The sequence below is a fragment of the Armigeres subalbatus genome, chromosome 3 (genome assembly GCF_024139115.2).
Source record: "Armigeres subalbatus isolate Guangzhou_Male chromosome 3, GZ_Asu_2, whole genome shotgun sequence".
NCBI classification, from domain to species: domain Eukaryota; kingdom Metazoa; phylum Arthropoda; class Insecta; order Diptera; family Culicidae; genus Armigeres; species Armigeres subalbatus.
In genome coordinates this window covers 186,758,934-186,780,938 of record NC_085141.1, presented here as the reverse complement: position 1 = coordinate 186,780,938, position 22,005 = coordinate 186,758,934, and the positions used below count along the sequence as shown (strand labels likewise).

Genomic DNA, 22,005 nt, shown 5'->3' with positions numbered 1-22,005 from the left:
TTTTGATTCTATGTTTACAGTAGTAGAAATAGTTGTACAACTTTATTGACTCTTTGAAATAATTTGCATGTCTGTCGTTTGGCGTAAGAATTCTAAGAGAAGAACAGCGCAAATCAATCTAAAATGATATTTCCAGCTGGTACACTAAAGCGATGTCTAGTCGGGAAGCTTCATACCCCTAAATAATCACAGCAAACACAGTTCTCGCAGGGGAGCTGAACTAAACGGTCTATAGTTAAACTTAGCAGTTCGTTTCATACATTACACTCAGACATGGTTTAGTCTTCCTTCCTTAGCTGCTCCGTAATTATCTATAGCTCCGTATGTTGTGCTTCTTGAGTGGAGGAAGCATCTTCTGTAAAAAGATAAAAAAAAGGTAGGATCATGGTAGTACTGTCATAAATACGGTCATTTTGCAAAATAGTTTAGTATAATCCCACACTAACAAAATTCCAGAATATGTTTAATTTAGACACAGGCATTGCTTTCAGAGAAATGAAAAACCTCTTATCATCTCTGTATACGTTAACTTATATCCAACATTATCGTATATAAATCCTTTAGAATAAAATTTATGCTCTTTAATGTTCTTTTTAAAAAGCAATAATCAGTTTGCAATAAGCTTGTAACGATTTTTTGTTTTATTTTATTATGATTTTCGGGGTTCGTTTTACATTTGCGCAAACCAAAATAATTTTAGAGCAAATAACTATTCAGAGAATTGCACTTGCTATATTTACACCAATGTTTAAATTGCTTTTTTCCTTTGCGAAAACAGTTGATCCTGAATAGCCTAAAATTTAGCCTATGAAATAAGTTAGACAGGAACAAAATTTATTTTTTGCTTGTCTCCATCCGCCTCGATTTTTTGTTTTATTTTATTATTTTATTTAGGAAAATCTTTGAGAAAACTGACGAGTTTTGCGATTTTATCAATTTATTCATTTATTTTTTATTTCCTATCTTCGTTATACTTGTGACACATATATGATACCAATAGCACTGTACAGCATAAAATCATATGTCTGTCACCCAAAATCACGTTGGTATCACGATAGCACGATGATTTCCGTACCCTGCCCTTCGACCGTTGTATTGTACGAAACAGAACAGAAATTGTTGTTTGAAATGTCAAAACGCCGTTTGACATATGAAATAAAAACAAACATTTGCAAGCTGACTGAGTAAAAATCGGTTTTCCTGCATTTTCGGATGATATTTTTCACAACATTGCCAAAATAATTATTCGTAAGCCCATTATTTACTACAATTATGCTCTGAAGATGACTTCCTATTGATTCTGCCAGTTCTTGGGTTGTTACCGGGAAGATCTACCGTCACTTTTGCATGATATTCAATGGTTTGAGTTCTGTATCGGGTGATTTCGAACATTTTGTGCAAGGATTCCATTAGTTTTAATTGGAATGAGGTCTAGGGGTTGGAAAGGATGCGGGATCTTTGATTTGCCATTAGTCAGCATCTACTTTTTAAATGGGAAGAATGTTTTGTACCGTTGTATTGTACAAATTCAAAATTGTATCTATGACCCAATTGGACGGTGCTGGCTTTATCCTTCAAAATGTCCAAATGAATTAAATGATCAGTGCCGTTTGCACTGAAATCACCCCAAACCATAGAATACAGTGATTAACGTCCGCAGAAATAATCGTCCTGCGGAATATTTGCAAGAACTCGCATATTTCTGCTAAAATACCTATACGAAGAATTGGAAAACTTTGACGTTTTCATATCGATGAATGAACTGCTGACGCGAATTTACAATTTATTCAAAAAATTTGGGTAAATATTGTGTAATACTCATAAAAACTATAGTAACAGTTTATGATTTCTATACATTTTGATGAAAAATATAGTTTTGGAACGCAGTAGATTCAGTTTCAAAACACGCTGTCAAATAGATACAACGGTGGGAAGAAAAGATGTGTGTCATCTTGTCACTGTACGCGTACAGCGTGATACGAAAATCATTGTGCGGAAATCATATGTTTGTCGATAGTATTATATTATCGACAGACATATGATTTCCGCACAATGATTTTCGTATCACGCTGTACGCGTACAGTGATGAGATGACACACATCTTTTCTTTCCACCGTTGTATCTATTTGACAGCTTGTTCTACCGCTTTCCAAAACTATATTTTTCATCAAAATGTATAGAAATCATAAACTGCTACTATAGTTTTTTTATGTCTATGTCTTATAGGATGTCTATATGTCCTATTCTTATAATAGCGCTCCTTCCCGAGTTCTATTTTAGGATAGCGCCCCATCCTCACACCGGTGGCTTCTATTTTAGGTATAGCGACTTCATAAACAAATTGAGTTCTCACCGGGGGTTGCTTAAAGTAGTCATCTTCTTGTTCAATGGCTCTACATTCTAACTGAAACTGGGCTAGCTGTTCAACTTAGTATTTTATTAGCATTTCCTTAGTTATTAATTGAAAGTTTTTTATGCCCGCTTTTGCATGAGTATGTATTTTGTGTAACATGCACAATGGATACACTATGCCCAGGGAGCCCACTCGAAAACATCCTTGACCGAATTGGAAATAGGATTCGTTATCTCCGGACGGCAACTGGAATTAATTCTACGCTTTTGCTCGCAATGCTAACTGGTGACCCGTAATAGTACTCAAATATATTATATCAAGCTTTTTTAATTTTTTTACAGTTATTCCTTCTGGATTTCCTTCCTCCTGGAAATTTACCTCGAAACAACTTCCGAAAGAATCCGGCGAATTGTCTTGCAAAGTTTTTTGAAACCATACAAAAGAGATTGTAGGACTATTCCAAAATATTCTGAAAGAAATCCTAAAACTATTCTAGGGGAAATGGTAGAGATTCTTAAAGGAACTCAATGATTGCTGGGGAACTCCCGGAGAAATCTTCCAGGGTTCCTAGATGAATTTCCAAAGCAAATCATGTAGGGGAACTGCTTCTGGATTGCATCTCATGGCTCCGATATGCATGCCATTCAGCAATGGAAAGGCATTTGATTTATTTCTCACATATGTGATTTTTTTCGGCAGTGAGCACGTATGTTTACAAAAAGAAACCACGAAATTGGTGCCGTATTTCTTTGTTTCGTGATGAGATGAATATATGTTTAGGGAGATTGAGATCAGAACAGTTCCCATTTAATAAACGACAGAAAAGAGAAACTTGCGGGCGATTTTCTGGAGGAGCTCCTTGAAGAACATACTGAACAATTACAAAAAGAACCTTCTGATCTCGCTTCTGAGGGATTCCTGGAAGACCTCCTACTTGAATAACTTGCAAAAAAGTTTTCTTTCACGGAAAATCCATAAATATTGTGAGATCTAGCGGTGTGTATGCTCCTCATTGTCGCTGATTGTTTATTATAATTACTTATACTTCCCTTGCTATTTAATTACATACGCCGAAATTGTTTTGAAAAAGAAAAACAGATTTCCTGCATTTTTTTTCAATACTAAAGTGACGTTTCATAGAATAGCAACCCTGTATAGAAATTTAGCAACCCAGTGTGGGGCGCTAAATTTGGAAACTCACGGCTAATTTTGAGTTGCGTTCTCATTTTTCATTCCCGTTTAGATACTAACGGTGCACGCAGAAGAATTTTGCAAAATTGAAACAACTATTCCGATTGTTGCATCAAACAACGCGGATATTGTTGTTTCAATCTTCAACGTTGTTGTTTCAGCATGTTCACATGCTTTATTCAATTGAACATTATTGTTGTTTCAATCTTGCATCGCATGATTGAAACAATAATAATATCGTTCTTTTGACAGCCATTTTATGATTTGAAAAAACTGTATGAACTGATCAACATAGATCAACCCGTCTACAAGAAGTAAGCACGGTGCAGAGGTAAAGAGGATGACTCTCACTCCCCATGTAACTAGTTCGATTCTGCTACTGTCACTTTTTCTCTTTTGTTCTTGTCATCATATTGTCGGTAAAGAAGTTTCACAGCATTTTCGAATGTAAAAACAACCATGAATATTGTTGTTTTTCGATGTATTATTTGACAGAGACAGCTGGAAAGCATGGTTGAAATAAATATACTCGAGAGTTGAATCAACTATCGCGTATGGTTGATTCAATCCTATTTGTGGTTGTATCAACAATAAATATTGTTATTCATAAATCAATGCAAAAATATTGTTGATTTGAAGCAGAATCCGGTTGATTCTACCGTATTTTTTTCTCCGTGTGTAGAAGTAGGTCCCTATAAAGGGCCCGGAAATAGCGATAGGGACCCAGATGGGGACTCCCGTGGAGGTGCTCTTATCGAGACTTTCAGTCCAAGGCTGGCTCGTCTCGCATGTTACTATAGTTTTTATGGGCATTACACAATATGTACCTGTATTTTTTGAATAAATTGTGAATTCGCGTCAGCAGTTCATTCATCGATATGAAAAAGTCATAGTTTTCCAATTCTTCGTAGGTATTTTAGCAGAAATATGCAAATTCTTGCAAATATTCCGCAGGGCAAATATTTCTGCTGACGTTAATTTATTACTCTATTCTATGGTTTGGGGTGATTTCAGTGCAAACGGCACTGATCGTTTAATTCATTTGGATATTTTGAAGGATAAAGCCAGCACCGTTCAATTGGGTTATAGATTCAATTTTTAATTTGTCCAAAACAACGGTACAAAACATTCTTCCCATCTAAAAAAGTAGATGCTGACTAATGGCAAATCAAAGATCCCGCATCCTTCCCAATCCCCAGACCTCATTCCAATTAAAACCCATGAGATCCTTGCACAAAATATTCGAAATCACACGATACAGAACTCAAACCATTGAATATCATGCAAAAGTGACGGCAGATCTTCCCGGAAACAAACCAAGAACTGGCAAAATCAATAGGAAATTATCTTCATAGCATAATTGTAGCAAACAATGGGCTTACGAATAATTATTATGCCAATGTTGTGAAAAATAACAAACGGAATTGCAGAAAAATGAATACAATACAACGGTCGAAGGGCAGGGTACGGAAATCATCGTGCCAGCGTGATTTTGGGTGACAGACATATGATTTTATTCTGTACAGTGATATTGGTATCATATATGTGTCACAAGTATTATTCAAAGACTAACAAGACAAAAGAAGGAATTTATATTTGTTCGAACCAAAATAATACTTAGTGAACGAAACCATCCTTGAGTTTACTTATATTTTCGACAGACATATGATTTCCGCACAATGATTTTCGTATCACGCTGTACTCGTACAGTGACAAGATGACACACATCTTTTCTTTCCACCGTTTTATCTATTTGACAGCTTATTTTGAAACTGATTCTACCGCTTTCCAAAACTATATTTTTCATCAAAATGTATTGAAATCATTAACTGTTTCTGCGGACGTTAATCACTCTGTTCTATGGTTTGGGGTGATTTCAGTGCAAACGGCACTGATCGTTTAATTCATTTGGACATTTTGAAGGATAAAGCCAGCACTGTAACAGGTTTATTTGGACACGGAACTCCGGATTTTCCTTATTTACTTATTTATTTCGCGCTTATTTACTTCGCGCTGACTACCGTTTATTTCTGCACTCCACTTTTACCTCCACGAGATCCTACTATCTCTCTCCTCCCTCTCTCTCTCCAAACACTACAGATCCAATTTTGAATTTGTCCAAAACAACGGTACAAAACATTCTTCCCATCTAAAAAAGTAAATGCTGACTAATAGCAAATCAAAGATCCCGCATCCTTCCCAATCCCCAGACCTCATTCCAATTAAAACCCATGGGATCCTTGCACAAAATGTTCGAAATCACACGAAACAGAACTCAAACCATTGAATATCATGCAAAAGTGATCTTCCCGGAAACAACCTAAGAACTGGCAAAATTAATAGGAAGACATCTTCAGAGCGTAATTGTAGCAAATAATGGGCTTACGAATAATTATTTTGCCAATGTTGTGAAAAATATCATCCGGAATTGCAGAAAAACGGATTTTACTCAGCTTGCAGGCAGTCAGCTTGCAAATGTTTGTTTTTATTTCATATGTCAAACGGCGTACTTGACATTTCAAAACAACAAATTATGTTCTGTTTCGTACAATACAACGGTCGAAGGACAGGGTACGGAAATCATCGTGCTATCGTGATACCAGCGTGATTCTGGGTGTCAGACATATGATTTTATGCTGTACAGTGATATTGGTATCATATATGTGTCACAAGTATTAGGGAATGTAACGCTAAGAGAGGAGCTAAAAAGTTTGCGTGAAGTCTGACGATTCATCCAAAAAAAAATTAATGCTTCATATAGAACTGTAAATTAGTGAGTAGGACAGGGGGCCAAACGTTGTGATAAAAATGCACAGCCTGAGACTGAGAACCTCTTAAAAAATTATAAAAAAACTTAATTCACTAGATTAGCCAACCACGGTTTGAAAATCTCGATAATCTATATACATAAAAATGAATTGCTGACTACCTGTTTGAACCTTATACTGCCGCTAACCGCAAGTCAGTCCTATCTAAATAGGAAATCCAACAAAGATGTGGCTAACTTGCAAAATCTCAAAAGTTTCTGCACATACATACATATTACACACGCACAGACATTCGGCTTCACTAAAAAGTTTGTTTTTGGAGTGAAATGATAGCCTTTCGGTACAACTTTGTTGCACGAGAAAAATGTGATTGCACTCACCTTGGGAATGTAAAATTTGACCGGCCTCATGTTCGAGTTCATCCACCTTGGCTTGTAGTCGTTTAATCTCCGTATCGTAATCCTTCCACTCAGGTACGATCCTTTGGGCGGCGGTCAATTTGGCCTCTTTTGTGAGAGGATTGTTGCAAAGATCGATCGTCTTTGCGTACTGCAGCGTATCGCTACTGCACCAAGTTTCGCACCAGAGCCACTCCTGTGGCAGCGATTTAATGGCAACCTGGTGAATCATATTATTTGGCAAGTCTTGATCTAGATTCGATAAACTGTTGGGATCCTGACTTAACGCTTGGTACTGTCCTCGGATGCGGTCTCCAGCGGCAATCTTTCGGAATCGCTTTAAATCGACCACGTACAACGCTGAAATGTGATACTTGCGCCCTTGGAGATGATTTCTCCAGTAGCCTTGCTTCCAAAATCGGAATCCTTCCATTTCTTGTCGAGAGTCGCAAAAAGGCGTATACCCATATGGGGCCCCGCCGAGATCGAAGTCGTTCAGCTCTTTCATGTCAGCGCGAACGATTTGATCGGCATCGACAAAAATGATTTTTTTCACATCCAGCGGGAACAGAACATCTAAAAACAGAATCTTGTAGCCCCAGATTATTCGTTGTTTTTCGGTTTGCTGATGCAACCACCGTGGCCATTTATATTGTACCAACTCATATTGGAAGTTGTAGTCCTTGGCCATATATGGTAAAAAATCAATAAATTGTGGCGAGAGATAATTCTTCAGAAACCAGAATTTGACAGGAGTTTTGGTGTGCTTTAGTAACGACAACATCATGATCCTCAGCAAGCGTTCGTAGAGATGTCCGGAAGCAACCGAAAAGATATTCAAAACTTCCTTGTCTTGTGAATCTCCGGATCCTACCATGGAACTTATCGAATCCCAAATGCCACCACCAGAATCCTTATCATCACCAAGCAAATCAGCATTTGCTTTACCCGGCTTTTTCGTTACCCTTAACTTTAAGACATGTGATTTTAGTGAACTCATGATGACCCTTGTGTAGTCGCTGGAATGTACGGTATTGGCCCCTTCAGCACTTGTAATGTCATAGATATCCGCACTCTTGCCGTAGCGCAGCTTCAGAATCCATGCACCCGGATTAGCTTTCAATTGGAAGTAGCCCAAATTGGCCATCACAATCGTATCGACAACAATCGGCTGTTCCTCGGTTCCCAGTGTGATCTGTAATCCTCGTGGCGGTGATCCCGTCGTGGTGTCAAAGCAATGACCCTCCAACAGTAGATATTCCAGTTCATATTCGCTGTGCACCGGACCGTTGATTTCGGACAGCTTGATATTGTCCAGATCGTAAACGGATCGTACCACTTCTACTAGCCAGTTTTCAGGGACCTGTAAGACGAGTCTATGGTTAGATGCTACATATTTGTTAGTAAAACTGCGATTTAGTTACATTGAGACTTTGCGTCAGTAGTGGATTTGATGGCAATCCGACAAATTTGGCATACGGTCCTTGAGCATGTTTTCCATCTGGCGTGAACTGAAGTTCCGGCTCGACAACGAAACGATAGAATCTGGAATTTAGTAAAAATATAGATTTTAGAAACGAAATTGTGTTAGGATTTCTTCGTTTGTTGTTAGGTCTTCTTCGTTGTTGTTACAGGCTAGTATAGATACAACTAGCAGCTTGCATTATTCTAATGTCGTTTTCGTTTTTGAGGTGTAGCGACACCGTTTAGTGCAGCATTTTGCACGGCAAAAACGAACGTTTTGAGTGCAGTTGGGTTTGTTTGTTATGGATACCTGTTGGATACCATAAAAAGAAAACAATAACAAAGGGAGAAACTTGACAACAAACTACACTACACGGCACACTCTGATTTTTTCTGGTGCTACACTGCTTGTTTCAGTGCAAGAAAAATGCTACACTGGTGTAGCACGAAAATCAAAAACGAACATTTTTGGTGCAAAAGTGTAGCACGAGTGTAGCTACACCGCAAAAACGAAAACGACATTAGGTACACTCTGGGACGGGACTTGCAAAGAGGAAAAAATGTAACTTCATCTGCAACCAGCAAGCGCTGTCACGAATTGTCAGATGCAACCAGCACCTTTTTGTGTAAAAGTATTGGTATCCCTCAAAAAGTATTCCGAATGATTTTGTTTTACGAGTACTTTTTCACCTTGAAAAGTATTCTAGAAAAGCCGGACAGCTTAATATTGAACTGTTATGAATACGTGTTTTATTTCCGATAGAAAAATCTTTATAAAAATAAGTTTACAAATCCGTAAATCACAAACACTTTTATTGTGCTCAAAAGATTCTACCCGGGATTTAGGTGAAACACTCAAGGAAACAGTTGAGAATCGATGATCAACTGTGATGAAAAGAAGAACAAGTGTCAAAACAAGGAAAAAGAACCCGTCTTTGCAGGTCTCGTCTCAGGGTACACTGTGTGAGTTTCATTGCGAAATTTTCAGTAGTTTCAGTAGTGCCAATATTTTTCATGTAATCGAAGCCTACATTGATTACAATATGTAAATATTTTCTACCTCTTGAACGTCAAAGAGGCACTCACTTGGCCGCCATTATCGAGCGCAAAATACTGGATGCCCTGTTCCTGTTCTACACCGGGACGCAAACTTGCCACAACCCCCAAAGAACCCGCTATCGGATCATCGGGACGCAAAGTTGCCTCAGGCGTCACGGAAGCCCAAAATCCTCACAGCACAGTCGCGCCAATCTCGTCTGCGATCAACAGTAGTGGTCCCGATCCTGTGTTTAAGTCCGGAAACGGGGACTTCCGAAATCTGTTCCCAGGCAAGTATTTGACCTCGCTCTCTGAATCATCTTCCGATTCTAGTCGTCATAAATCAATGGATCTGTTGTGCCTGGTGGACGCCGGGACACACACTTAGCACAAGCCTAATGAAAGTTATCTATCGTCTCAGCGCTGTCGAGCTATTCCAGTCACCGACCTGCAGCCGTCCCGGTCCTGTGTTTGAGTCTGGAGATGGGTTCTTCCACAAACGTTTGTCAGGCAAGTACGGCACTTCTATGAACAATTCCTTCCGTAAACCATATCTCGATTCCAGTCACCGTCCGAGCAATGATCCCAATGCCAGCGCTCCGCAATCATCCCGGTCCTGTGATTTAGTCTGGCATGGAGGGCTTCCAAACCGTTTGCGCAGGCAAGTACGATATCGTCACGAACAATTCTCTTCCGGTAACGTCTGTTACTTCCAGTTTCCAGCCAGTAGACACCGATTCTAATCTCGACCAGCATATTACTTATTTATTTATTGTAATCACATTTAACTGACCTGCTAGTCTTATTGAACTACTTAAATTATATCACAATCATCAGTATATTTAAATTTACGTTAAGTAAAACTTGAAATTGAACAAAACGTTTTCACAAAGGTTATGTACATTCTTAATTTTACAAATACAACACTAAAATACATAAAAAAAATCTTATCAAAGTGGCCTTTTCCTACAAATTGCATACACTGCCGTGAATCGCATATTTGTCCCATATGAATAGGAAACCCAGCAAAGATGGGACAGATATGCGATTCACGGCAGTACATATCTCAGTCGCCAAATCCGTCGTATAATTTCTGAGCACGTGCCCTTGTGTCGTCCGAAGCCTAAGAGCCAGTTACCTGCGGAAGCTGGAGAGCACGTACTGCTTGATGTGTCTCAGAGTGATATCTGCCTAACGCACGATATCACACGATGCAGCCTGCGTGATTGTGAGCATGATGCCAGTCGGCCGGTCATCCGGGAAGACGAGGAGTGTTTCGAGCTAAATGGCATCAGAGGAGCCCGCGAACGCATCAGGGTGACTTCGGTTGCCAAATGGCAGTGCGAGTGGGATAACTCTTCTAAAGGTAGGTGGGTGGGCTAACACATCGAGCTGGGTGGGGAGACCCCATGGGGAAGTTTACTTCCATCTGACACAATTTGACAATTCCTGTCAGGCCATGGCTGCTTCCGGCAGAACCTTCACAGGTTTGGGCACGCGGAGAGTCCCGTCTGCCCTGACTGCCCAGGTGTTGAGGAAACTGTTCGTATTTCCTCATTTCGACGTCGAAAAAAAGAGCTATGCTAGGCGTTTGCGGTCGGGACACAACCCCGGATACCCTTATCCAGAAGATGTGCCAAGCGGTGGAGAAGTGGAACGCAGTTTCGACTGCAGCCACTCAGATTGCTTGCGGGCGGGGCGAGCAGCAGTCGACCAGCAACGTGTCGCAACGGGTGGCAACCGCAGTCGCCACTTCGAGGCATTGCAGAAGAGTGAGCGCATATGTGAGTATGGACTGCACATGCCGAGGTAGGAGGGTCGTAGCGTAGAACTGTTGGAGCTCACGTGGTATGTTAGAGGTGAGGGAAGATCCATTAATTACGTAACGCAAAAGTTGAGCATTTTCAACCCCCCCTCCCCCCTATGTCACACTTTTTGTATGAAACATCTGAACATTTTGTATGGACCGTCACACTTCACTCAACCCCCCCTCCCCCTCTAAGCGTTACGTAATTTGTGGACGCTCCCTGAGCATGCAAGTCAGCCTCACATGGCATGTCAGAAGTGAGAACCTTTGTAAGAGGTTCCACATGGGGTGTCAAATAAAGAGAGGGTAACTCAAGCAACCTTCCGCTACTTGGGTGGGTTTAGTGGATCGTCCATCTGTCAACCCCACTTCCTGAGTCATAATTTCAGGTGTCTGTTTGCAGATTTGCCTTCATCCCTCTATAAAAAAGCCCAAGAGCCGATGTCCACATAGCGGTTTTTAAAGCTGCGTGCACGCCGCTTTCACGCAATGTGCCCAGCATCAAACGGAGTAATCACGACTACATTTGATGCTGGGTACCTTGCGTGGAAAATCACGAGGATTGTGAATTGTAAATTGTGAAAAACTAAAATAAAGATTTGTGTGGGGAGTTCAAAACGCGCATTTTCACCTACTATGCAGGATAAAGTCTGCCGGGTCGACTAGTTGTGATATGCGTGAGCAAGTGAGTGAATGAATGAGTGAACAAGTGAGTGATTGATTAAGTGAGTAAACAAACGAGCGAATGAATGATTCAACAATCAATAAATGAAGAATTAATGGAATGAAGAGAGTGGTTGAGTGAGTGGACAAGTAAGTGCGAGAGTGAGTTAGTGAGCGTGATTAGTGATAAATAAATGAGTTGAGTGAGTAAGAGAACCAGTGAATGAGTAGACATGAAAAACAAGTCAGTAAGTGAATGTTTAGGATCTTATATTAATGAATGAGTTTGGCAGTCGTCGCTAAACTATTCAAACAACGTAACGGTTCGATTTCATTTTCTATTCTAAGACACTAACTTTTTTTGTCAAATCGTCTTACCACTTGACCGAAATAAATAAATCAAATGGTTTCTTCTAGAACAGGTTTTGATGTTCTCCATGACGTGGCCCAATGAAACGCTTTTGTTTAGTTTTGCTTTGAGTTCATCCGTTTTTAGAGTGACATCTCAGTCATTCATATGATAATTCTGTTTCACATTTATCCTATAATTGTTTTTGATCCGTTTACAAATCACAACCTTCCTGGACGACGTTTAGCAACTTTTCAAAACTAACTGAAAGACTTAACCTATACCTGGATACCTGGTTGGCTGCAGCGTCCCCGACTAGTTAGTAGTCATAACAATTATATCAATATGTGTTACAAATAACAAAACTTGCAATAATTTTATTATAAATTCTCTGCCAAAGATGGAGGAAAGAAAATTTCATGATCGTCGTAACATGATTATAACATAATGTGTTATGTTTATATCTACCAAAAAAATGCCTACATTTTTGGTAGATAGGAATTGGAACAAAACGAAGGTACCACCTACAGTATAATATGAACCTACATTTAAAGTTGAACCAGCTGGACAAAGTTAATTGCCTACATTATGGATAATCATAATCATTTCAAGAGGGACGGGAAGGAAGGGAAGTTACGGGCAGCAGGGACTATGTCCAAGGGCTTGACGATCCCTCCCCAGGCCATCTGCGAGTTGTGGGGCTTGCCTAGGATGTGGTGGGGTTTGACAGTGGGCCCTGTTAAACCTCTAGAAAACCAATCATTACGAACAATATAAGAGATAATGCGACTCGATATAATCGGCAAAGACCTAGGCGACGAATACAGGATCACGATTGGAAGCTTGGAACATGGAATTGCAAGTCGCTAGGTTTCGCAGGTTGCGACAGGATGATCTACGATGAATTACATCCCCGCAACTTCGACGTCGTGGCGCTGCAGGAGATTTGCTGGACAGGACAGAAAGTGTGGAAAAGCGGGCATCGAGCGGCTACCTTCTACCAAAGCTGTGGCACCACCAACGAGCTGGGAACCGACTTCATAGTGCTGGGTAAGATGCGCCAACGCGTGATTGGGTGGCAGCCAATCAACGCAAGGATGTGCAAGCTGAGGATTAAAGGCCGTTTCTTCAACTATAGCATCATCAACGTGCACTGCCCACACGAAGGGAGACCCGATGACGAGAAAGAAGCGTTCTACGCACAGCTGGAGCAGACATACGATGGATGCCCACTGCGGGACGTTAAAATCGTCATCGGTGACATGAATGCACAGGTAGGAAGGGAGGAAATGTATAGACCGGTCATCGGGCCGGATAGTCTGCACACCGTATCGAATGATAACGGCCAACGATGCATAAACTTCGCAGCCTCCCGCGGAATGGTAGTCCGAAGCACCTTCTTTCCCCGCAAAAATATCCACAAGGCCACATGGAGATCATCTAACCAAGAAACGGAAAACCAAATCGACCACGTTCTAATCGACGGTAAATTCTTCTCCGACATCACGAACGTCCGCACTTACCGCAGTGCGAATATTGAATCCAACCACTACCTCGTTGCAGTATGCCTGCGCTCAAAACTCTCAACGGTGTACAACACGCGTCGAAGTCGGACGCCGCGGCTTAACATTGGGCGGCTACAAGATGGTAGACTAGCCCAAGAATACGCGCAGCAGCTGGAAGTGGCACTTCCAACGGAAGAGCAGCTAGGCGCAGCGTCTCTTGAAGATGGCTGGAGAGATATTCGATCCGCCATTGGTAGCACCGCAACCGCTGCACTTGGCACGGTGCCCCCGGATCAGAGAAACGACTGGCATGACGGCGAATGTGAGCAGTTAGTGGAAGAGAAGAATGCAGCATGGGCGAGATTGCTGCAACACCGCACGAGGGCGAACGAGGCACGATATAAACAGGCGCGGAACAGACAAAACTCGATTTTCCGGAGGAAAAAGCGCCAGCAGGAAGATCGAGACCGTGAAGAAACGGAACAACTGTACCGCGCTAATAACACACGAAAGTTCTATGAGAAGTTGAACCGTTCACGTAAGGGCCACGTGCCACAGCCTGATATGTGTAAGGACATAAACGGGAACCTTCTTACGAACGAGCGTGAGGTGATCCAAAGGTGGCGGCAGCACTACGAAGAACACCTGAATGGCGATGTGGCAGACGAAGATGGCGGTATGGTGATGGACCTGGGAGAACGCGCGCAGGACATAATTCTACCGGCTCCGGATCTCCAGGAAATCCAGGAGGAGATTGGCCGGCTGAAGAACAACAAAGCCCCTGGGGTTGACCAACTACCAGGGGAGCTTTTTAAACACGGTGGTGAGGCACTGGCTAGAGCGCTGCACTGGGTCATTACCAAGATTTGGGAGGAGGAAGTTTTGCCGCAGGAGTGGATGGAAGGTGTCGTGTGTCCCATCTACAAAAAGGGCGATAAGCTGGAATGTAGCAACTACCGCGCTCACATTGCTGAACGCCGCCTACAAGGTACTCTCCCAAATTTTATGCCGTCAACTAGCACCAACTGCAAGGGAGTTCGTGGGGCAGTACCAGGCGGGTTTTATGGGCGAACGCTCCACCACGGACCAGGTGTTCGCCATTCGCCAAGTACTGCAGAAATGCCGCGAATACAACGTGCCCACACATCATCTATTCATCGACTTCAAAGCCGCATATGATACAATCGATCGGGACCAGCTATGGCAGCTAATGCACGAACACGGTTTTCCGGATAAACTGACACGGTTGATCAAAGCGACGATGGATCGAGTGATGTGCGTAGTTCGAGTTTCAGGGGCATTCTCGAGTCCCTTTGAAACCCGCAGAGGGTTACGGCAAGGTGATGGTCTTTCGTGTTTGCTATTCAACATCGCCTTGGAAGGGGTAATACGAAGAGCAGGGATTAACACGAGTGGTACAATTTTCAATAAGTCCGTCCAGCTATTTGGTTTCGCCGACGACATAGATATTATGGCACGTAACTTTGAGAAGATGGAGGAAGCCTACATCAGACTGAAGAGGGAAGCTAAGCGGATCGGACTAGTCATCAACACGTCGAAGACGAAGTACATGATAGGAAGAGGTTCAAGAGAAGACAATGTGAGCCACCCACCGCGAGTTTGCATCGGTGGTGACGAAATCGAGGTGATTTGTGTACTTGGGCTCACTGGTGACTGCCGAAAATGACACCAGCAGAGAAATTCGGAGACGCATAGTGGCTGGAAATCGTACGTACTTTGGACTCCGCAAGACGCTCCGATCGAATAGAGTTCGCCGCCGTACCAAACTGACAATCTACAAAACGCTAATTAGACCGGTAGTCCTCTACGGACACGAGACCTGGACGATGCTCGTGGAGGACCAACGCGCACTTGGAGTTTTCGAAAGGAAAGTGCTGCGTACCATCTATGGTGGGGTGCAGATGGCGGACGGTACGTGGAGGAGGCGAATGAACCACGAATTGCATCAGCTGTTGGGAGAACCATCCATCGTTCACACCGCGAAAATCGGACGACTGCGATGGGCCGGGCACGTAGCCAGAATGTCGGACAGTAACCCGGTGAAAATGGTTCTCGACAACGATCCGACGGGTACAAGAAGGCGAGGTGCGCAGCGGGCAAAGTGGATCGATCAGGTGGAAGATGACTTGCGGACCCTCCGTAGACTGCGTGGTTGGCGACGTGTAGCCATGGACCGAGCCGAATGGAGAAGACTCTTATATACCGCACAGGCCACTTCGGCCTTAGTCTGATTAAATAAATAATAAATCATTTCAAGAACACAATTTGTTATAGTATAAGCTATTTTCACCACTTTTTTGTAACACAAGGAGTTATATATTTGTTCAATTAATAACATATTTAGTAATATTTTTGTTAGAAGAGATTTTGTTACAATTTTTGTTATTTTAACTACTAATGGATCATGTTTTATAACTGTTATAAAGCTTAATACACAATATAGATGAAACGCTAATTTGGAAATATTCTTTTTAATAATTAATAAGGATTTAGATTTGCCTCCGCTCTTATCTACGGCTCACGTTCGAATGACTTTATTGAAAATCATCTCTCTTCGAGAGGGTTTAAACATTTGATTTTACCGAGTACACTCTAAAGTATTTTGTTCAGAGAACCTGAATATTACAGTTCTCCTCTTTTTAGGAAATTCTTACGGAATTTATTTATACATTTCTGAACACAAGACCTTTACTTGCTTTTAAAATAATTCTCTATAATTTCATACATATTCGATTTCGCACTATTTAGCGATTCATTTTTAACAGCTAGTTGATTTTCTAAATTTCATTATTTGGCTTCCCGTCTTCCGGTCTTCGATCTCGTTAGAATTGGACTACGTATATGGAGATACTTCTTTTTCAGCGGTGGATCCTCCTCATCATTGATCGAAGCATCAAATCCAAAACAGTCCTCTTCCATCGAAACACTTCTTCGACGTTTCATAGATGTAGGTTGATTCATGTTGACAAACACTTTCGCCTGCCGTCGTGGTGTGTGTAAAACTTTCAACTGTTGGCGATGCGCAGTCAATTTATGTCCTTTCAGAGATATCTTATTTAAAGACACCTTGTAGTCTATCACCATACGTATTTCCCCATCTTTCTTCAGAACTGCAATCACTGGTGACGCTCACTCACTGGCGTTTATAGGAGAAATTACCCCTTGCTCTTCAAGCATGTAAAGATGAGTCAAAAAAGTTTCCTTTAGTTTGTATGGAACCTGGTAGGCACGTTTAAATATCGGTTGCGCTGATTTAAGTGTCAAATCAGCTTTAAATCCCAAAGCTTCATCTCTAAATTTGACCTGTATTAGATTGTTGACGATTGATGAGTTCTGGAAATTTAACTTCCAATCAGGGTAAAAGGTCTCCAACCAGTCTCGCCCCAGGAGAGGCGTGAAGTCCTTATCACTTTCATTCAGACATTCAGAAAATTACTTCTAGTTGTTAACTAAACCAGAAGAATTTTACAAATAACGAATAATATAGAGAAAATAATTGAAGTAATTGGCTAAATGATTTAAGGCTAGGACATCATTGGGAGTCATGATTCCGGTAGCTGCCTGTTTTCGTGCCTTGTGGCTTAGTCGCTGACTGCTGTCGAGTGCTTTGCTTTGTAGTTAGTTCGAGCAAGAGTGCATTTCCTCGCTCACAATTTGCATAAGTCCAGAAATAGGGCTCACAATTCCAAGTTGCCTTGGAATATCCGCGCCCATGGTCGCGTTACTTTTGGGTAAAACCCGGGATGATATGTCATGCAAACGCCCTAACACTACGAGATGCATTGAAGACCTAAGTTTAACAGATTTACTGGATTATGTAACACGCTGGATCTGATAGCTCTAGCTATCGTCAGTACACCGTCCAGGGCCGGTGAAATTCCGCTCTCCACTCATGGTGTGTTTCTTGAGTTTAACTCCTTGTGATTGGTGTCGTTCATTGCTCGTTTTTTTGTAGTGGTATTCGGTGTGTCCCTGCTGACTTCGGGGTCCGATCTTCCATGCCTATGGTAGGCTCCGTCGATTGGTTACTTGTTCGTCCTGCTGAGTTTCTGTACCAGCAGTGTAACGAGAGAAGGGTTGTTCTTCTTCACCACCATCCGAGCAATGCGCACTCTGGTTTGAAGAAGGCGAAAGCCAAACGATTCTCCCAAAGCAGATTCCGAACGTTGAGAACGTCGCCGTACTCGGTGATAAATTCGGCTACTAGGTCAAACAGACGCATCTCTGCAGCTCCATCCTCCATCATTACCCTACGACGTCACGGTGATTATGATACACGATACATGTAACGAATGGTAAATAGTAATCGACAAAAACGTACGAGTTTGTGGGCGACTTCCGAAAGCTAGCTCCTTCGAGTTTATCGACTGATCAGCTTAAAAGTCGAGCGCTAACTCAAATTATCACACATGCAGCTGCATTTCTTAGGTAACGTAAACGGCTAGTAGTCCTAATTCTAAGTATAATAACAAGTTTTACTCACGTTTTAACAGGCATATCGCTATGCTTATCCACTGCACACAGTATCAATCGCATGTTGCAGTTGACTACACTACGCAACAGAATGAGCAACGATGATAGTTTCTGGGCACCTCTTGATGCGGGATCTAGTACTGCAACTATCTCAAAGAACGGCAATTCATTGGATTTTGGAGGCAGCTTAACTACGGTATGATGCTCCTGAATTTCTGTAGGTATGTTAAATCTTGATTTAGATTGCTGCCGCGGCACTAGAATCGAAACCAGCCTGAAAACCGTATCGCTGGAGATCTCGATGTCTTCACCATCACCGGATGCTTCCTTCAACGCCTTTCGAATCTTATCGGTGTACTGCAGATTGATGAATTTTTCCAGTAAGCTGAAATCTTCCGTATCAAACGATTCGTCATTGTCGAAGGGTCCGAGTACACGACCATTGGCTACCAATGCGCGCGTGGACGTTTTCAATTTAAGGACACGCTGGCAGTAGACCCGAAGCATTTTCAAATGCAACTGCGTTGCTGGAAGGAAACCAAGTACTGACTCGGGGACTTTGTAGTCTTCTTCCTTTTCTGCTTCTTTTAACAGATTGGTAACCAATTCAGTTGCCTCATCTGGCGGCAGTGTATTAATAGTAGCCCAAACTAGAGTATTTAAGTCATTCTTCATTTCCGATCGGGCAGCATTGGAACCGTCTACATTTGGGATGAATGCAATTCTAGTTCCGCTCGTTGATTTCTATAAATTGTTCATTGCTTAGAATGTACATATATTATTGAATGGTATTTAATTACTCACCATAAATCTTAACGCACTTTGCAACAGCTTTCGACCATCGGTTTGTTTCAAATCCGCTACAACCCAAACACTGTGGAAATGTAGTCGTTGTCCCATAAACTTTTCATATGTTGATTTTCCTCCCAAATATTTGAGGTTGTTGAGCAGCGTAGCAGTCAGATCGGAGTTTGTCAATTGTGCCAAGGCCGACACGTCCTCCAGATCGGGATGAGGATTGCCGCAAACATCAAGGAACGTGGGATCCTCCGCTGATAATATACGCTGATTCAGCCTTGGCATAACGTGCGGTTGCTTCATCAAATAGTCGATCACTGGTTCACCATCGTTCAAGTCACCCTTGTATACGGCTTTCTGGATGGTCGGTGTTTGTTGCATAATTTCCGTTAGGATGGTTTCTTCAAAATCATCGGTGTTCAGTGTGTTTTGGGGCAACAATACGCCATTCATCAGCGCTTGTGGTGTGTTTTTTAGCCCCAGTCTGCCAACAAATTCTTGTGAAAGTTGCCGGCCGTAATCGAAGTCGGAATCTTCACCAAGAATCTCATCCACTTCATCTGACTTCAGCTTCGAAAACGTTTTCTTCAGCTGCTTACGCACATCGTCGTATGTGATATCTCGTTTGGTAGTTGTGGCAAACATCTGAAGATAACACAAAAAAATTGAGTCAAATTACATATCGTGTGTTCAAGTTGATTTTTTTCCCAAAAATGATTCAAATGCTTAGATACGAGCGATACTGGAAGGTGGGCGGAATATGACTGCTTCAGAAATTAATTAGGAATACTTACATCCGTTAGAAAACCGAGTGCATCAGTTGATCCCTTCTTCTGGTGAGCGTAGTTGAACGCACACACAATCGCACGATAATCCTTCTCTTGATCCGGATTTGTCCTGGTATCAAACACCAGACCGACCCGGACCGGAGCCGAATGTACCACGAAACTTTCCGCCAGCTTCACTATACCACGACCATTGTCGCTGTTGCTGACAGGATCGATAACAAGCACCAGATTGAATAAATTCTTGCGAATGTTTCGCAGCATTCCAGGAAAAGTTGGCCGCAAAAGATCCATGACACTGCCCGGCCACCGGCGATATTGAGCGTCGTTTTCCAAATCGTTTATCCATGTAATTGCCGAATCGCGAATATCAATAGCAAATTCCTTGGAAGTCGATGAAAGGTCCAACGCGAGCAATGGAGCTGCAGCTTTGCCCCGAAGGTTGATGCGGTTCAAACCCTCTAGGACGTGCATTTCTGTGCGGAGGGTATCCAGCAGAGTAATGGTATCGATAGTATCGGCATCGAAAAACAATCCATTCAGAAACAGAGCGGAATCCGGAGGTTGTAGGTTGAGGTTTCGTCCCAAAACTTCGATATTATGCCGCATTTCTTTCTTAAAATCTTCGGAGACAGTTTGACCTAGGAGGGATTTGGCCTGCGTCGGGAAGTTTTGCGCGGTAAATTGCAGAATCTGCAGTGCTTCTTCGCCTTGGATCTGTGCAATTCTTTCTGCTGCCTGTAGACCCAATTCCTGGAACTCCCATGCTTTCAACGGTGCAATCTCTTCATGCTTCTCCTGCAATGCATTGCGAAAACGGTCCAATGAATGTGAGAGGTGCGGAAAACGTTCCTTGAGCTTAACAAAATCGAATCCTTCGACTTCCGGTTCAGCGGAATCGTCACTGTATACAGCATCTTGATCTTGTGCTCGGGGTGAATCATCTTGGCTTTTGTACTCGGTAGATTTCAAATGCAACTCAACACCGTATCCCGACAATCGCATTTTTCTATTGGGCACAGTTTTAACAAAATGTCTGAGCACATACTTTACCGCTCCTTGCTCGGCTTTTCCTTTCAGAATGACGTGCAATCGATCAAATTGCTCTGTTCCTATCTGGGCGTACAATATCGCGGTCAAGGTGTTATTCTCCGAGCCTGGATATACATGATCTAAACTGTATGTTTCCACTTCAGATTGATCTTTATCGATGGCATTGAGGACACTTCTAAGTTCAGCTTCATCGCAAGCTATTTTGCCACCTATACTCACGAAGGCCGCCGACTCGCAATCTCCTTGTTTCAGTAATTCATTGGCAATCTGGAGATGGGCGTGCACCTTTGCTGAGAAGCTGTGCAGCGACAACGCCAGTTTCAATAAATTTGTTTGTCCAACTCCCAGTAAAATTTCCGCTAACTCAATCGACTTCTTGTAGCGATCTCGTTCAGTGCCTGTGCCAAAAGAATAACAATGGTTACCAATTTCCACATACTGTGAAACCATATTATAAGGCAGTTACAGTGCTGGTGGTGATGAGTAAGATATTAAGGATAACCGAATCCAATTTTGCGTAATAAAAAATAAATACATAAGTTTAGTTTTGAAATCACTACAACCAGTGTTGAAGTTATTGTTGTAGTGGAGTCAAGGATTCAAACTCAATAAAATTAGTTGGAAAATTTTTAATGATAACTTGCAGCAAAATGTTTCCAAGGTAATAACACGTCGCATACACAATAATAAGAAACGCTTATCCGAAGAATAGTCTACAGAAACTTACCTATGCTGTAAAGCCCACTGGGGATTTTAACAATCAAATCTACGTAATCCCAAAACAAATTAACATTCTCTTCCTCTATGAACTCTGCGATCTCCAGCTCCACTGGCGTTATGCTCCATTTTGCGGATAGCTGCGTTGTGATGGGGTGGCTTTTTGACTCCCCGGCAGACGTTCCAATGAATGCCAATAATCCAAGCAGCGCCAATCGATATTTAATTTTCATCTTGGTTCAATCTGAAAAGCACATTGGGTAATAATTATTAGATACAGATTATCGAAATTCCAATCCATTATTGAATTAGATAATAAATTTACCTATGTTTATTATTTCACTATCAGAACCGTAACCTCAAACGTCCAAGTTCCAGCGAAGCATTTTTTTGGAAACTACAACACTCAACTAAAAATATCGATTAAATTGAAAATTCGCCTAAAATTTGCGAATAAAAGAGACGAGCGTATAATTTGAATTAATCGAAGATGAATGAAACAAAACGGTATTCTTTTTCATTGAAGAATAAAATCACGACGCGAAACGCTGAGCTGGTAAATCGAGAACTTCGGAGCCAACTAGAACCTCCGACCGACCGATTGTTTTGACACATCATCCAC

The 22,005-nt window shown here is 41.9% G+C and overlaps 1 protein-coding gene across 1 annotated transcript; it reads right to left on the bottom strand.

The window, feature by feature from the left end:
* On the bottom strand, window positions 1-22,005 carry LOC134223698 (UDP-glucose:glycoprotein glucosyltransferase). Its single transcript, XM_062702888.1, has 8 exons — window positions 21,709-22,005; window positions 21,394-21,627; window positions 19,623-21,064; window positions 18,835-19,473; window positions 18,041-18,774; window positions 8,135-8,255; window positions 6,693-8,073; window positions 1-355 (listed from the first exon to the last, which is right to left on the bottom strand). Exons 2-8 carry the CDS (start codon window positions 21,614-21,616, stop codon window positions 312-314), a joined length of 4,584 nt encoding a protein of 1,527 aa, XP_062558872.1. The 5' UTR covers window positions 21,617-21,627; window positions 21,709-22,005; the 3' UTR covers window positions 1-311.

What these genes read in the sequence shown, in the direction of transcription:
- LOC134223698 (XM_062702888.1), bottom strand. Translation starts at nt 21,616, where the DNA reads ATGAAAATTAAATATCGATTGGCGCTGCTTGGATTATTGGCATTCATT. An exon ending in AGCGATATGCCTGTTAAAAC is followed by an intron (nt 8,256 to 18,040) that starts GTGAGTAAAACT and finishes ACTAAATTCCAG; the next exon opens with ATTCTATCGTTTCGTTGTCG. An exon ending in TCAAATTTTACATTCCCAAG is followed by an intron (nt 356 to 6,692) that starts GTGAGTGCAATC and finishes ATCTTTTTACAG; the next exon opens with AAGATGCTTCCTCCACTCAA.